The sequence below is a fragment of the Chiloscyllium punctatum genome, chromosome 8 (genome assembly GCF_047496795.1).
Source record: "Chiloscyllium punctatum isolate Juve2018m chromosome 8, sChiPun1.3, whole genome shotgun sequence".
In the NCBI taxonomy this organism is placed as follows: Eukaryota; Metazoa; Chordata; class Chondrichthyes; order Orectolobiformes; family Hemiscylliidae; genus Chiloscyllium; species Chiloscyllium punctatum.
This window is the reverse complement of record NC_092746.1, coordinates 66,085,786-66,103,352: the sequence shown is the minus strand read 5'-3', so window position 1 is coordinate 66,103,352 and position 17,567 is coordinate 66,085,786. Positions and strand designations below refer to the sequence as shown.

At 39.8% G+C, this 17,567-nt stretch overlaps 1 protein-coding gene across 4 annotated transcripts in view; it reads left to right on the top strand.

The window, feature by feature from the left end:
* The window catches only part of ankrd28b (ankyrin repeat domain 28b), a 212,250-nt gene extending 194,683 nt beyond the window's left edge, over window positions 1–17,567 (top strand). For all 4 annotated transcript variants that reach the window (XM_072575703.1, XM_072575701.1, XM_072575702.1 and 1 more), the window contains 4 exons: window positions 1,615–1,697; window positions 8,850–8,932; window positions 12,667–12,758; window positions 15,293–17,567. In XM_072575703.1, coding sequence (XP_072431804.1) covers window positions 1,615–1,697; window positions 8,850–8,932; window positions 12,667–12,758; window positions 15,293–15,579 — 545 coding nt within the window. In that variant the 3' untranslated portion in view covers window positions 15,580–17,567. The remainder of the gene's footprint in view (window positions 1–1,614; window positions 1,698–8,849; window positions 8,933–12,666; window positions 12,759–15,292) is intronic.

Below are 17,567 nucleotides of genomic sequence, written 5' to 3'. Positions count from 1 at the left end.
TTTATCTAGAGTTTCAGGACAAAATGAGAATTCCGACATTGGGACTGATTTGGCAGCTTTACCATGTGGCCTTCGAATGGAGTTGAAAAATGTGGTGCTGGAAAAACACAGCAGGACAGGCAGCATCCGAGGAGCAGGAGAATCAATGTTTCGGACATAAGCCCTTCTTCAGGATTCCTGAAGAAGGGCTTATGCCTGAAACATTGATTCTCCTGCTCCTCGGATGCTGCCTGTCCTGCTGTGTTTTTCCAGCACCACATTTTTCAACTCTGGTCTCCAGCATCTGCAGTCCTCACTTTCTCCTAGGCCTACCAATGGACCACCTTTGGGCTATCTGTCCAATTAAAGGCATTAAGGCAGGTTCCCATATTGCCAGCTTAATCAGAGGGCGTGTGTTCCCAAACTCTCAGTTGCCTCATTGAAAGAGGTGTGCAATGATGAGGCCATGTGGGGATTGAGAAGAGCAAAATAATGTTAAACCCTCTAAGATAATATTAAATAATCCCTCTGGGAAGCAGAGTGAAACCACAGGATACGCTTCACTCCCATCTGAGTAATAGTGCTTCTTTCTCTGATGCCCAGACAGTTACAGCATGGCCATAGTCATCCCATGTGGCAGGAAACAGCTTTGCTGTTGGTAAATTAGAGCGGTGTGCGAAAATTATTCTTGTAATAGTCGTTAGATAAGACCGCACTTGAATATTTCTGAAAAGGACTTTTTTTGTGCACACATCAAGACAATTTGCAACAAATGCCACTGTAAAGAGACTAGATCATTTATAATACATCAGGAGAGACGAAAGAGAAGTCTTTTTTTCAGCTGTACTCTAATAAGGGCTTCATTATTTAAATGGGCTGCTCATTTCCATTTTGTGGGCAGCTGATTGGCATTGGTCCTGCTGATAGGGAAACTCAATCACAGATGCAAATATCACAGAGCCATCCTGTTGCAGCACCCTGTTGTTTTCATTGTCACCACTGCCCAGCCTGCAACCTCAATGCCAAAAACATCTTGCCAGAGGTGTCTAGACAGGAGAAAATGAGTTCCACTGGCAGGAGGAAACTAGAACCAGGGAATACTGATTTCAGGTAAAAGGCAAAAGAACCAAATGTGACATGAGGCTAAACTACTTAATGCGATAGTGGTTATGTTCGGATATCTGCCCCACAGCTAGGTAGAGTGGACTGAATTGATACTTAAAAGGGAATTAAATAAATGCTTGAAAGGGAAGAATTACGAAGCTGTGGGTGAAGGTCTTGGGGAGTTGGCATCACTGAATTCTCTTTGTGGAAAAATGTTAATCTGTGCTTGAGTAGCAAAGTTTGATATACTATTCATCTTCAGTACTTCATAGAAATTTTATTGTTTTTACATTTAACTCAACTGTTGATGCTTCCTAACTCAAGATGTAGTAAATATTAATTAATACACAGTTATCAGATCTAAAGGCAGTATGTCCACCCAGAAGTATGCTGTAGGATTGAATGTGTAAATGCTTCTGCCCTTTTAAATGATCTAAGGAAGGTAGAATCCAATGTAATAAGTGGGACTGTCATGGGAGTTTCATTGTAAGCTGAAAATTAAACTAATTTGCTTTTGCTGTTTTATTGTAGAAGTACTGGTCAGCAGTGCAAAGGCCAATTTGACCCTACAGGATATGAACAAGAATACAGCCCTCCACTTAGCTTGTAGCAAGGTGAGTGTCAAACGTGAAGGACCTCACATATGAAACAAAACTTTTCAATTTTATGGCATTAGTTATTGGCACTTGTTCATTTTGTTAAATAAATTAAACATAATTTAAGCATTCCCTGGTCACTCACTGAAGTCAAACCAGACTTTGTGGGTCCTGTATCTGAGGAAAGATGTGCTCGCCACGGAGGGGTCAAGAGGACATTTACAAGAATGTGCTTGGGAATGAAGGACCTGTCATATGGGAGCAGTTGAGGACTCCAGGTCTGTACTCAATTGCATTTAGAAGGATATGGGGGGTCCCATCGGAACTAATAGAATTCTGCGAGGCCTGGATAAAGTGGATGTGCAGAAGAATTTTCACGAAGAGGAGAGACTAGAACCTGAGAGACTAGAATCTTTAGAACTGATTAGGAGGAATTTGTTAAGCTGATGGGTGGCTAATTTGTGGAATTCATTGCCACAGAAGGCTGTGGAGGCCAAGTCATTGAATGTATTTAAGACAGAGATGGATAGGTTCTTGATTAGTAAGGGGATCAAGAGTTATGTGGAGAAGGTAGGGGAATGAGTTGAGAAACAAATCAATCATGATTACAGAATGGATTTGATGGCCGAATCGCCGAATTCTGCTCCTATATCTTGTGGTCTTATGGTTGCAACCTGACTATTTGCTAAGTGAAAAGGGTTTTTCCTCATTTTTTTTGTTTCATTTACCTATTGTTGATGTAAGGTGTCATTAACCATGCTATCAAGCAGCACCTGCTCAGTGACACCCAATTTGGATTCCACCAGGGTCATTCTGTTGCTGACCTCATTACAGCCTTGGTTCAAGAATGGACAAAAAGAGCTGAACTCAAGAGATGAAGTGAGAGTGACAGCCCTTGATATCAAGACAGCATTTGACTGTATGTGGCATCAAGTAGTCCTGAGGAAACTGGAACCAATGACAATTGGGAGCAAACATTATGCTGGTTGGTGTTATATCTGACAGGCAGGAAGGTGGTTGTAACTGTTGGAGTTTAGTCATCTCAGCTCCAGGACACTGTCCTATGCCTAGCCATGTTTAACTGCTTCATCGATGTCCATCATAAGATCAGAAGTTGGGATGTTTGCACAATCTTCAGCACTAGTCGCAACTCCTCAGATACTGAAACAGTTCAAATGCAGCAAGACCTCACAAATGCGCGGCAGTGACCATCTCCAGTAAGCAACCACGGCCCTTGACATTCAACATATCATCATCACTGAATTTCCCACGACCATCAATGAATAAAAAATAACTTAGTTTAAATCCATGCCCTCTCCTTCATGATCCTTTCACTAATACAGCATTTTTCGTCATTTTCCCTGCCTACATCTCATGCCTTTAAATACTTTAATCAGATCTCCTTTTAGCCATCACTTCTTCAAGGAGATCAGTCTCAGCGTCTTCAACCTATCTTCATAACTGAAATTCCTCATCCCTAGACCAATTCTTGTAAACTCTTCACTCTCCAACACCTTCACATTCTTTCTAACATGTGCTGCTCCGAACTGGAAGCAGTATTCCAGCTGAGGCTATGTCTTTTATAAGCATAGCCTCTTGCTCTTGCTCGTGTATATTCTGTACCCCTCTTAATAAAGTTGGTTTACTACATGTTGTATTAACTAATGTTTCCACCTGACCTGTCACCTTTAATGTCTTATGCACATAACACAGCTCCATCTGCTCTTAATCCTTTTTAGAGTTGTGCCCTCTATCTTGTCTCTCCTTGTTCTTCCTACCAAAGTATATTACCTCACACTTAGAATTCAACTTTATCTTCCACCTACCCATTTATTCTATCAACTAGACTTGTGTCCTTTTGGTTAGGAGAAAGTGAGGATGTGCAGGTGCTGTAAATCAGTCGAAAAGTGTGGTGCTGGAAAAGCACAGCAGGTCAGGCAGCATCTGAGGAGCAGGAGATTCGACGTTTTAGGCATAAGCCCATCATCAGGAATGAAGGACTTATGCCTGAAACATTTACTGTCCTCCTCAGATGCTGCCTGACTTGCTGTGCTTTTCCAGCGCCACACTTTTCAATGATATCCTTTTGATGTTTTACATTAACTTGTAATTTATAGTGTTTCCTGGTTTTCTATCAATTTTTAAGATCGTGCCTTGTATCCCAAAGTCTAGATCATTATATGTCAGGAAAAACCAGAACGCCATCACAAACCTTCTCCCAGTCTGAAAAAGATACATAGTTATTGTTTCTTACCCCACAAGTTTTGTATGATGCTGCTATTGTTCCTTTTATACCATGAGATTTTGTCCACAGGTTTGTGCAGCACACTATCAATGTCCATGTACAGCATGTCAACAGCATTACCCTCATTAACCCCCTTAGTCTATCAAAAGGATCCAGTAAGTTAGTTAGACATGATTTTTTTCTTAAGAAACTCATGCTGTCCCTTCTTCATTAACCCACAATTTTCCATGTGATTATTAATCTTGTCCCAAATTATTGTTTCTAGAAATTTCCAAATCACGGAGTTAAGTTCATTGGTTTGTAGTTCCTTGTTTTTCCTTGCACCATTTCTTTGAGTAAGGGTTTAAATGATGTAATTTTCTAGTAGGAGAGATGTACAGCATGGAAACAGACTCTTCGGTGCAACTCGTCCATGCTGACTAGATATCCTAAATTAATATAGTCCCATTTGCCAGCATTTGGCCCCCATCCCTCTAAACCCTTCCTTTCGTATACCTATCCAGATGCCTTTTAAATGTTGTAATTGTACCAGTCTCCACCACTTCCTCTGGCAGCTCATTCCATAACATGTACCACCCGAAACCTATACCCTCTAGTTCTGGACTCTCCCACCCCATCTCCAGGAAAATACATTGTTTATTTACCAAATCCATGCCCCTCATGATTTTATAAATCTGTATAAGGTCACCCCTCAGCTTCCAATGTCCCAGTGAAAATAGCCCCAACCTATTTAGTCTCTCCTTATAGCTTAAACCCTCTAACCCTGGCAACATCCATGTTAATCCTCTCTGAACACTTTCAAGTTTCACAACATCCTTCATCTCTGAGGGAGACCAAAATTGCGTACAATATTCCAAAAATGGCCTAACCAATATTCTCTATAGCTGCAACATGATCTCCCAACTCCTATAGTCAATGCGCTGATCAACAAAGGAAGGCATACCAAATGCCGCCTTCACTATTCTATCCACCTGCAACTCTACTTTCAAGGAGCAATGAACCTACACTCCAAAGTCTCTTTGTTCAGCAACACTCCCCAGGACCTTACCATTAAGTGTATAAGACCTGCTCTGAATTTGCCTTTCCAAACTGCAACAACTTCCCATTTATCTAAATTAATGTCCACCTACCACTCCTCAACCCATTGGCCCATCTGATCAAGAACCCATTGTAATCTGAGGTAACCTTCTTCACTGTCCACTACACCTCCAATTTTGGTGTCATCTGCAAACTTACTAACTATACCTCCTGTGTTCACGTCCAAATCATTTGTGTAAATGACGAAAAGCAGTGGACCCAGCATCAATCCTTGTGGCACACCACTGGTCACAGGCCTCCAGTCTGAAAAACAATCCTCCACCCTCACCACCCTCTGTCTTCTACCTTCAAGCCAGTTCTGTATCCAAATGACTCATTCTCCCTGTATTCCATGTGATGTAACCTTGCCAATCAGTCTACTATGAAGAACCTTGTCAAACGCCTTTTGGAGTCCATATAGATCATGTCTACCACTCAGGCCTCATCAGTCCTCTTTGTTATTTCTTCAAAAAAACTCAATCAAGTTAGTGAGACATGATTTCCCATGCACAAAGCCATTTTGACTATCCCTAATCAGTCCTCGCCTTTCCAGATACGTGTAAATCCTGTCCCTCAGCAATCCCTCCAACAACACACCCACCACCGATATCAGGGTTACCAGTCTATAATTCCCTGTTTTTTCCTTACCACCTTTCTTAAATACTGGCACCATGTTAGCCAACCTCCAGTCTTCCGGCACCTCACCTGTGACTATCGCTGATACAAATCCTCTAAGGAAGAGTGAAAATTTATTGCCATTGCCTCCCATACTCCCATTCTCACTTCCCTCAGTATACTTGTAGCATTTAACCAGTCCCAGTGGCTTGTCAACTTTAAGTACGATCAGTCTATCTCTCCCAGTTGTTTGTGCACCTTGGTATTCCTGTCTGATATTGTCTCCTGATTTACATACCCTCACGAAATTAAAATAAATTATCTTCTATAAGACCCCGCATAGCACAGTACCTGCATTCTTGAAGTTGGAGTACTCCTACAATTCTTTTCTTTATTATTTAATCTTGTTATTGCTTAAAATAGCCAAGTGAATACCAATGAACCATACACCAATAAATAAAGCCTTGCAAGTATGATAAATCTGAATAAAAATTAGCAGACTTTCCTCCTGGCCATAAAGTTTAAAGCACTTATTTTTTTTCCGCACCAAACACCTCCCTCTGCTGCAATTCTAATTTCTTTTTCCCCATATTTCGACACCCACTTTTTACCCAATTATCCCTTCGTGTACAACCATCACTCGCTCCCTAGTTCCATGAGGTCTCTGAGATCCCTGGCAGACCCTACGAGGTGATAACAGATTATCCTTCTCTCAAAATGGTATCCATCCACAAAATAATACAAAATTTCAACATTTTTTTTAAATGGCTCTGTTATTTTTTTTATATATATTAAAGTTACAAAGCTCTTCTCCAGTATTTCTCATAGCTTCTTAGATCTTGTTCCTTTCTTCATTAAGTAAATAATAATTGACTATTGCTGTCCACCCATTTTAGTTTGGAGATTTCTCATTCTCCTCCATGTTTTTAAGCTATGATATCTATCCTGTATTTTCTCATTGGTACATTTTGTTGAAAGTATATTATCCCATAATGATTTATTATCAATGTAGCATTCATTGTATGATATTGCTGTGTAATCCCTTTTGAGAATGTCTTTCAATATTTTCATTAAGGAAAACACCTCAAGAAGTCAGCTTTCAGGCACCTTAATGCTGTGCATCGATGTTTTTGTGTGTGACTGGAGCAGCGAATTTGCAAACATCATCATAACTGGGCTAACAAATAAGTGTTACCTCAACAAGGGCAAGAATTTTCACTGCTAAAGTACTTTTTACTACTCTTCTGATCTTTTTGGTAAAATACAACATGTGCCTCTTATTCCCAAAAGAAGAACTACAAACTTTCCTGTAGGTTTGCAGAGGAGACTTTTTTTTAGATTAGATACAGTGTGGAAACAGGCTCTTCGGCCCAACAAGTCCACACCGACCCACCGAAGCACAACCCACCCAGACCCATTCCCCTACATTTACCCCTTCACCTAACACTAGGGGCAATTTAGCATGGTCAATTCACCTAACCTGCACATTTTTGGATTGTGGGAGGAAACCGGAGCACCCGGAGGAAACCCACGCAGACATTGGGAGAATGTGCAAACTCCACACAGAGAGTCGTCTGAGGCAGGAGTTGAACCCGGGTCTCTGGCGCTGTGAGGCAGCAGTGCTAACCACTGTGCCACCGTGCCACCCACATCATTTGAGCCAATGAGTTTCATTTTCCTGGCATCTCCCAATGTGGAAATTTCAAAACTTCAATGCTGCATTTTTAATTTCTTAAATGTTTTCTTTGCCCAAATAATGTCTTCCACCTTGGGATTTCTTTTTGTATTCGTAATCAACTGTTAAGACCTGAAATGTGTTATGTGACCTCATTTGCGTGCCCAACTCATTCAGCTGTTCAATTAAACTCCATTTTGGAAACTGCTGCATCTTTTTGTGAGGCTTCACTTCGCGTAACAGCAATTAGGCTAACATTTTCCAAAAAAGTTACTGATGAAAAGTGACAGTCCATTCATTCCACCTAATTTCCAATCCAATACATGTAAAAGCTCTTGAAGCTTGATTTCCAATGTTGAATTGCTTAGCCCACTTATTTGTTAGCCCAGTTATGATGATGTTTGCAAATTCGCTGCTCCAGTCACACACAAAAACATCGATGCACAGCATTAAGGTGCCTGAAAGCTGACTTCTTGGTGACATTAAAATATGGCAGGTCTGCTTTCAACTGGAGACAACCCAGGTTTAAGAAAACAAAACTTATTGAGAGGTACCAAACTACAGAAGGATTATTCAGGTTAAATAGATATGTAATTTGTGAAGTGTTCCCATTGCTTTTGGTTACCGTTTGAGGGAGAGGGAGTGTTTTCCTTTTGAGCTGATCTCCCTGCAAAAATGCAGCTTTTTAACATCAGTTGTTCTACATTCCCAAGCATTTATTGATAAGGAAACCAAGAAAATCTTCTCACTTGCATTTTCCAGCCTGTGCATGGACAACCCTTGCTCAAGCAGCTGAGAATTCACAGTTTGGGTGATTTGCTGAAATTTTCTGAACCATTTTGTCTATTTCTGTGTAGTTACTTTCTCACATCCCATTGCTAAAAGTGTCTTCTGCTGTCATATTCATGCTGATAATGTTCATGTTTGTGTAGATCTCTCTCAATTCATCATTAGGAAACTCTCAACCATCCCTGACAAATTACTGCACTGAGAATGTTTTCTATTGCTTTAAAAATAGTTTATCTCCACTTCTACATTATCCCCAATTTGGCCTAAATGTGACTCCAAAACCAGCGAAGTATGGTTTATTCTGAACTGTCCTCTGAAATGGTTTAACATGCCACTCAGCTACGAAGTCTCAACAAAGTAATGAAATTAAGCAGATCACATAGGTACCGGAAAAAAGGGCAGAAACAGCCCTGTCAACCCAGCAATGTTGTCCTCTCTAACATCTGGGGGCTAATGCCAAAATTGGGATAGTTGTCTCACAGACTAGTCAAGCAACAGCCCGAAGTAGTCGTACTTTCAGAATCATACTTCACAGCCAATGTGCCAGACACCTCATCACCATTGCTGGATATGTCCTGTTCCACTGGCAGGACAAACCCAACAGAGGTGATAGCACAGTACAATACAGGGGTTGCCCTGGGAGTTCTCAACAGTGACTCCGGTCCTCATGAAGTCTCTCCATTTCAGGCTTTCAGCTTTAAGCTATGTTTATTATTGTCCGAATTTCTTTTGTTTACATCTGACAATTTACACTTTTGATTACATTTAGGGCCATGAAACTAGTGCCTTGTTAATACTGGAGAAGATTACTGACAGGAGCCTCATAAATTCAACAAATACTTCATTACAAACGTAAGTACTTTAAAAGTTATTTTCAGCAAGCAAGCAACTGCTTTACCTACATAAAGGAAGACTTAGGCAAGATATTTTGTCCATATATTTGAAGCTTTTTCCTCTCATCTCACGCTGAGCAGGAATGTTCGCTTTCAGACGTTTCATCACCATACTAGGTAACATCATCAGTGAGCCTTTGGTGAAGCACTGGTGTTATACCCAGCTTTCCATTTATGTTTTTAGGTTTCCTTGGATTGGTGAAACCATTTCCAGTCCAAATCAATGTGTTTGTTAATTGAATTCTGGTTGAAGTGCCATGCTTCCAGGAATTCTTGTGCTTGTCTCTGTTTGGCTTGATCTAGGATGGATGTGTTGTCCCAATCAAAGTGGTGTTCTCCTTCATGTGTATGTAAGGATGCTAGTGATAGTGGGCCACGTCTTTTTGTGGCTATTTGATGTTCATGTTCCCTGACAGCTAGCTTTCTGCCTGTTTGTCCAATGTACTGTTTGTTACAGTTTTTGCAAGGTATTTTTTAGAAAACATTTGTTTTGATTGTTGCCTGAATAGGATCTGCTGTTTTAGTGTGTTGCTGGGTTTGTGGAATTAGGGTACGGATCTGTCATGATTTCACTGAATAGCAACAAGGCTTGAGGAGCTAAATCATCTATTTCTGCTGCTCTGTTTTGTTGTTCCATCTGAGGAGAGAGAAGCTTAAGTTTCAGATTGGCTGTTCATCAGAAATGGAAAGGTTATGCATGTTAGATGGTAAAGCAATTATAAAGGCAGATTGGAGCTGTGTATAGGTCAATGAGAATGAAAAGGAAGGTCCGTGCGAGGAAGGAAGTAGCGAGAGATTAATTGGCTAAAAGGGATGGTAATGAGACAAGAAACAAAAGGTCGAGGAGACATGTCAATGAAATGGCAGAATCATTGCAAGTTGCTCTGTTCAAAACATGAAGACTCTAGGCTATGATCTCAAAATCAACAATTTGTTCACTTACAATACTGGAAATGATGGATGCTAGAAATGAGAAACAAATGCAGATAGCTGGAGAAACTTAGCAGGCCTGGAGAGAGAAACAGAGTTAACATTTCAAGTCCAGTATAACTGATCACAAAAATAAAAGCCCATGTGATCCAAGACAAAGTGGCAAATTGGGTGCATAAAAGGAGTAGTTATTTGATTGTGTTTTTGAATTCTTCTTTGTGTGGTTCCATATGCTCAGAAGAACCAGGAGGAGACATGAGAAGTTGTTGGCGGATAGGATCAGGGTAAACCCTAAGGCTTTCTATAGGTATTTAAGGAATAAAAGAATGACGAGAGTAAGATTAGGGCCAATCAACGATAGTAGTGAGAAGTTGTGTGTGGAGTCCGAGGAGATAGGGGACGCACTAAATGAATATTTTTCAACCATATTCACTCTAGAAAACGACAATGTTGTCGAGGAGAATACTGAGATACAGGCTACTAGACGAGGTGGGATTGAGGTTCATAAGGAAGAGGTATTAGAAATCCTGCAGAGTGTGAAAATAGATAAGTCCCCTGGGCCGGATGGGATTTATCCTCTGGGAAGCCAGGGAGGAGATTGCTGAGCCTTTGACATTGATCTTTAAATCATCATTGTCTACAGGAATAGTGCCAGAAGACTGGAGGATAGCAAATGTGGTTCCCCTGTTCAAGAAGGGGAATAGAGCCAACCCTGGTAATTATAGGCCAGAGAGCCTTAATTCAGTTGTTGGTAAAGTGTTGGAAAAGGTTATAAGAGATAGGATTTATAATCATTTAGAAAATAATTTGATTAGGGATAGTCAGCACGGTTTTGTGAAGGGTAGGTCATGCCTCACAAACCTTATTGAGTTCTTTGAGAAGGTGACCAAACAGGTAGATGAGAGTAAACTGGTTGATGTGGTGTATATGGATTTCAGCAAGGCGTTCGATAAGGTTCCCCACAGTAGGCTATTGTACAAAATGCTGAGGAATGGGATTGTGGGAGATATAGCAGTTTGGATCAGTAATTGGCTTGCTGAAAGAAGACAGAGGATGGTGGTTGATGGGAAATGTTCATCCTGGAGTCCAGTTACTAGTGGTGTACCGCAAGGGTCGGTGTTGGATCCACTGCTGTTCGTCATTTTTATAAATGACCTGGATGAGGGCGTAGAAGGGTTAGTAAATTTGCAGATGACACGAAGGTCGCTGGAGTTGTGGATAGTGACTAAGGATGTTGAAGGTTACAGAGAGACATAGATAAGCTGCAGAGCTGGGCTGAGAGGTGGCAAATGGAGTTTAATGTGGACAAGTGTGAGGTGATTCACTTTGGTCAGAGTAACCGGAATGCAAAATACTGGGCTAATGGTAAGGTACTTGGTAGTGTAGATGAGCAAAGAGATCTCTGTGTCCAGGTACACAGATCCTTGAAAGTTGCCACCCAGGTTGACAGGGTTGTTAAGAAGGCATACAGTGTTTTAGCTTTTATTAATAGAGGGATCGAGTTCTGGAACCATGAGGTTATGCTACAGCTGTGCAAAGCTCTGGTACAGCCACACTTGGAGTATTGTGTACAGTTCTGGTCACCACATTATAAGAAGAATGTGGAAGCTTTGGAAAGGGTGCAGAGGAGATTTACTTGGATGTTGCCTGGTATGGAGGGAAGGGCTTACGAGGGAAGGCTGAGGGACTTGAGGCTGTTTTTGTTGAGAGGACACTTAATAGAGACATATAAGATAATCAGAGGGTTAGATAGGGTGGACAGGGAGAGCCTTTTTCCAAGAATGGTGACGGTGAGCACGAGGGGGCATAGCTTTAAGTTGAGGGGTGATAGATATAGGACAGATGTCAGAGGTAGTTTCTTTACTCCGAGAGTAGTAAGGGTATGGAATGCTTTGCCTGCAACGGTAGTAGATTCGCCAACTTTAAGTGCATTTAAGTCGTTGTTGGACAAGCATATGGTACATGGAATAGTGTAGGTTAGATGGGCTTCAGATTGGTATGACAGGTCGGCGCGACATCGAGGGCCGAAGGACCTGTACTGCACTGTTATGTTCTATATGCTTAGTCATTTATATTTTATGGCATTTATCAGTGATTTAGACCTGAATGTAAGGGTTATTGTTATGTAATTTGCAGATAGTTCAAATATTGACAATGCAGTTAGTAATGAAGAAAGCTGTAAATGGCACGAAGAAATCTGTGGACTGGTCAGATCGTGGAACAGTGACAAATGGAATGTAATCTGTTGAAATATGCGACAATGCAATTGGGGAATGCTAACATGGCCAAGGAATGCAGAATAAATGATAGGATGTGAAGTGGAAAGAAACAAAGGGACTTTGGAGTGCATCTCATCAGATCCCTGAAGGTGACTGGGCAGATGGTATAGGTGGTCAAGAAGGCCTAAGGGCTCCTTGCATTTCTTAGCCATATGAAATACTAGGTAGGCTCAGCTGTTTCCTGGACTGGAGAATTCTCTGTCTGAAAGATCAAATAAGCTAGAATTGTTCTCTTTGAAATGGAGCAGGCTAATGTCATGACCTTAAAAAATTAGGTTAGGTGTATAAAGTTGAGGGGTTATTTTCCTTGGCTAAGGAGAATTCTTTTAGAGCAAGAGTTAGGAAGTTTCAAAAAAGGAAGTATTTTTAACCCTGTTCCATCTTTCTGAAATGTCATAGTTTTCTGATTTAAGGGTACCATATAAATATCAATTGTTACCATAATAGCTTCAGATACAGTTTATAATTTTTTTTGTTCTCACAGGCCACTGCACGTTGCTGCACGTAATGGGCTAACGGTAGTTGTGCAAGAGCTTCTGAGCAAAGGAGCTAGTGTACTTGCTGTAGATGAGAATGGTAAGTTTGTTTTTAATTCATTTTTTAAGATCTTCAGGTGAAGTCTTATCAGGTCCTAGCAATTTGTTAGGTTCTAGTTTTCATAACTTTTCAGCATCTTTTCCCAGACAATTGTCTTTCACCTCTACATTTGCGGTTATTTTTGGGATATTGCTTGTACCATTAGCGGAGACAGATGCTAAATATATGAACACAACAATTAGGAGCTGAAGTAGGCTATTCAGCTCCTTTTAAGCCTGCTCTGCCATTCAGTAAGATTATGGCTGATCTGCTTGTGTTCCAAATTCCACATTCCCATCTGCCCCAATATCCCTTGCATAACAAGAATCTATCGCTACCTTAAAAATATTAAGTGATCCCCTGTCTACCACCACCGGGGACACTGTTTCAATGTTGCACAATTCTCTGAAAAACATTACTCCTCATCCCTATCCTAAGAGGATGACCACAATTTTAAAACACAACCCCCACAACCGAAAACATCTTTTCTAGACCAAACTTGTTAAGACCTTTCAGGATATTAGACACTCCTCTCACACCATTCCTGTTCTAATGTCCAGTAGAATCAAGTCAGACTTTTCACCCTATCCTGTTAAAACAATCCACTCATTTAGCTATCAATCCAGCACCCTATAAACTCTTCTGTGAATACTTATTGGTTCATCTGCCATTTCTGTAACTTCCATAGACACTATAGAGGACCAAAGTTTACTCTACTTTTTAAAAATATCTGTAGAAACTTATTAACTTTTGTTTCATATTTCTCAGTAGCTTTCCCTCATACTCCTAATTTATGTCTCATTTTGATTTTTTTTCATTCTTTGCTGTTCTTTTAATACTCTGTCCAGTCTTCTGCCATACATCTTGTGAAATTGTATACTTTTTCATTCACTTTTGTACTATCACAGTGTTTGGGTCTTCCCAGAGTCTTTCTCACTGGAATGTATCTTTGCTGAATGTTATGAAACTCAGGACCTTCCAATCCCAGCGCATCAATGTGATTTCACCAGTTTCCTCATTTCCCCTTCCCGCACCTTACCCCAGCTCCAACCTTCCAGCTCAGCACTGTCCTCATGACACGTCCCATCTGTCCATCTTCCTTCCCACCTATCCACTCCACCCTCCCCTCCAAACTATCACCTTTAGCCCCACCTCCATCCACCTATTGCACTCTAAGCTACCCCAACCAGACCCACACTCCTCCCATTTATCACTCCACCCCCAAGGCTCCCAGCCTCATTCCTGATGAAGGGCTTTTGCCTGAAACGTCAATTTTCCTGCTCCTTGGATGCTGCCTGACCACCTGTGCTTTTCCTGCACCATACTCTTGACAACATTCCATAAATGTCTACTACTGCACCCCTTCATATCCTATATCCTTTAACCTAATTTCCCAATTGAGTTCAGTCAGCTCTGTCTTCATGCCTTCGTAAATGCCCTTGTTTAAGTTTAAAACAATTGTTACACACTTGCTCTTCTTATCTCTCTAACTGCCTCTAATTCTTTCCTCAGATTAGAGCACCACATTCTTCCTTCAGTCTTACAATGATGTGCCAATCTTGCTTAAGTGTATACCTCAGTGCTGGTTGATCTCATGTAAATGTCAACCCCTGACATATAACCAAAATCAATCAAGGATTTTTCATAAGGAGGAGATAGTGGTGCAATGCTCATGTCACTGTGCTAGTAATCCAGAGCCCCAGGTGAATATTATGGGGACATATTTTCAAATCCCACTGTGGTAGATGTTAAAATTCACATTCAATAAAAATCTAGAGTAAAAGGTTAGCCATGTAGCCACTGTCGATTGCCTACGATTTGACTATTCTGCTATAGTAGCAGTAGGAAAGACTAAACTGCAACCTCTCCAAAATATTACTCATGCAAACGTTGAGTTTCTAAGACCAGAATTTTAGCCAACTAGTACAGAGCTGTTTACTTTTTAAATCTGTGGACATCTCAATCTCTTGACTCAGGTGAGAGAACTATCACTGCTCTAACGGTAGCTATATTCACCAAAGAGTGGTTATAGATTCTTGTCTGGTTATTTCTTCATGTAGTACTTGATTAGAAACTTGAAATTTTAGTTGTTGCTGGGCGTATAAACAGCTATAATTTAAGGAACTTTAAGATGGTTTTATATTGACATTGCCAGCAACAAAACTAGATTTAGATATAGCTCGAAGAGGAAAATCTTTAAGTAGAGGTTGTTTCCTTCACATTGCTGAAACTGATGCTCTACCCCTCAACAAGAAACTAAATGTACTTTTGTGCTTTCCTCCTCCTGTCGACTGCATATTGTTAAGATAGTCATTGTCAATGTTATAGTCTTGTTTTTAAATATTTACATCACAGCTCCATGCTTTTATATCTATTTACCAATATGAGCTATAACAAAATTTCATATGTTTCAAGTATACTAATTTGTTGAATCAAAATGACTTTTCATAACTGTCCATTAATTGTAATGAATTACCGTTTGTATAAGGGTAGAGTAATCTAACTAATGCGACTTTTAAACCTTGCTGTTTTAGGATACACACCTGCATTGGCTTGTGCTCCAAATAAAGATGTGGCAGACTGCTTAGCCCTCATTCTGGCCACCATGATGCCTGTTTCATCCAGCAGCACTTTACCCACTCTCAGCTTTAATGCCATTAATCACTACAATAATCCTTCGAAGACTGTGTCCTTTGACTCTTTACCAATAATGAGAAGTGATCATAGCTCTTTCTGCAGTTTGAACAGTATAGGAAGGGAAGATGGTTACCCTTATACTGAAGACGACGAACTAAATGATTCTGATTCAGAGACCTACTGAAGACACTGACTTGAACTTTCATGATGAAAGCCCTTGAAGCATGCCCATAGATCGATGGGTTTTTTTTTTAGATGAACGCCTTCTGAACTCCCTCAGCCAAGTGGAGGAATTACATTATAGGTTTAAAGTTGAATTTATCAAAAAAAAAGACACAGAAGAATGCAGGTCTATGGAACAAGAAACAAGCAGCTCTGAGCTTGTAAACAATGTAGGAAACTATGGACAAAGTTGATGGATGCCAATGTTGTGTTATTTTAATGCTCTTTATTTCCAGGATCCATTTCAACAGCATACACTGGTTAATGGTTTGAATGAGAAGACTTTTCAGTGCTGGGTGGAATAGCACTACTAAAATTAATGGGGACGTCCAATAAAAAATTCCCAAGTCTTATTGAATTTAATAAGAAAATGGTGTAAAAAGATTGGTGTATATCACATCATTCGCTTGCATGATGATTTGCCAAAGGGACCAAACAAACTGACTTTAAAAGAATAATCTTATGTAAAAACAAATTACAAATATTAGAGAGCTGTAATTGATTCTCAACCTGCAAGTTTAAAAACTTTGCTTTGACAGTATTAAAGTAAACCGTTCAGAGATTTTGATGTACATTTGTTGATCAATTCTAGATCTTACTAGATTTGCATGAGTATAGTAAAGGCATTGTGTTAGAGTAGGGAGGGAAAGGGAAGAGAAAACTGAAACCTATTTTTGAGCCAACAGAAAATGCCCCTTTCCTACTTTTCTAGTTTGGCATAAGACCAACAGACATGGTGCAGTTAGGGTGATGGTTAATTAAATATTAAAATCAACCAAGTTGTTGTGGAGAGCCACCCATTCTTTTTGCAATTTTTCAAACCCAAATTTTACCAGTGTATTTTATAATATAATTGGTATTTTAAAATAGATTTGTAGGTGTGGAAGCCAACTATACCACAAGTCTCAGAAAGTAAAATTTCCTGGACTTTGCAATATACTGGACTTTAGTTTTTAATTGACATTCACCTTATAGATGGTTAACTGTATTACAGTTATTTGAGCTACATTTGTACAACTGTTTGTTTGGTTTTCAATTTCTTCAGTGCCTTCATTGTTGTCTGTTTCATAGTTATGGATGTACATCAGGGAGGAGACATATGAAGTCATTATAATTGAGGCTTCTTTCCATGTTGTGAAGTTACTTTTCAGTACCCATTTGGCATAGCTAAAATGTTGCAGCTCTTCAATAATTTGCTTCAGGATACTTTGAACTGGTTTGACAGGTGTTTGGGCAGAACTTATCCAGTATTTCATGACAGGCATATATTTTCAGTTGAAGAAGGCAGTATCTTCATGCTGTGTTGCACGATTGAAGTATGATAGCCCTGCATTTGGTTCTGTGAAGTCAGAATAAACTGTGCCTGAAGGACTTCTACCTGTTACTTGTCAAAATGAAACTACTTTTTTTTTAAGTACACTACTTGGTACAAATTAATTTTGTTAATATAGTGCTCCTGAAATGTATTCATTCCAAACAGCAGGCCTGGAGTGCACAATAAATGGCTGATTTTGATTCAGTTTAGTCTTTTAAATCACTACATTCTTAACAGTTTATTGTTGCATTTCATTCAGCAGTTTCTTTACTTAGTTGTTTAATGTCAACTACTGTGTGACTTTTACCTATTTTGCCACTTTTTCAGTTGGTGTGACTTTTCAGCAGTCTTGGATAAAGGCCCTTAAAAACAGTTCCATCAGACCATGGTATTTTAATAACTGGAATCCTTTAAAGTGCAAACTGATTTCTCAAAGTTTTGAAATATGAAATGGGACAAAATCTGTGCTGTTTTAATGTATTTCTGATTTGTTTTATTTCTTTTGAAGAGATTAAGATTATAGCATGTATATAGAAATTGTGACTGCTTGGTTACCTACCTGCATTCTTTAAATACTTTGCTGAGATTATTGTATATTTTATGGATAATAAAACAAAAATGTGAGTTGTATGTAA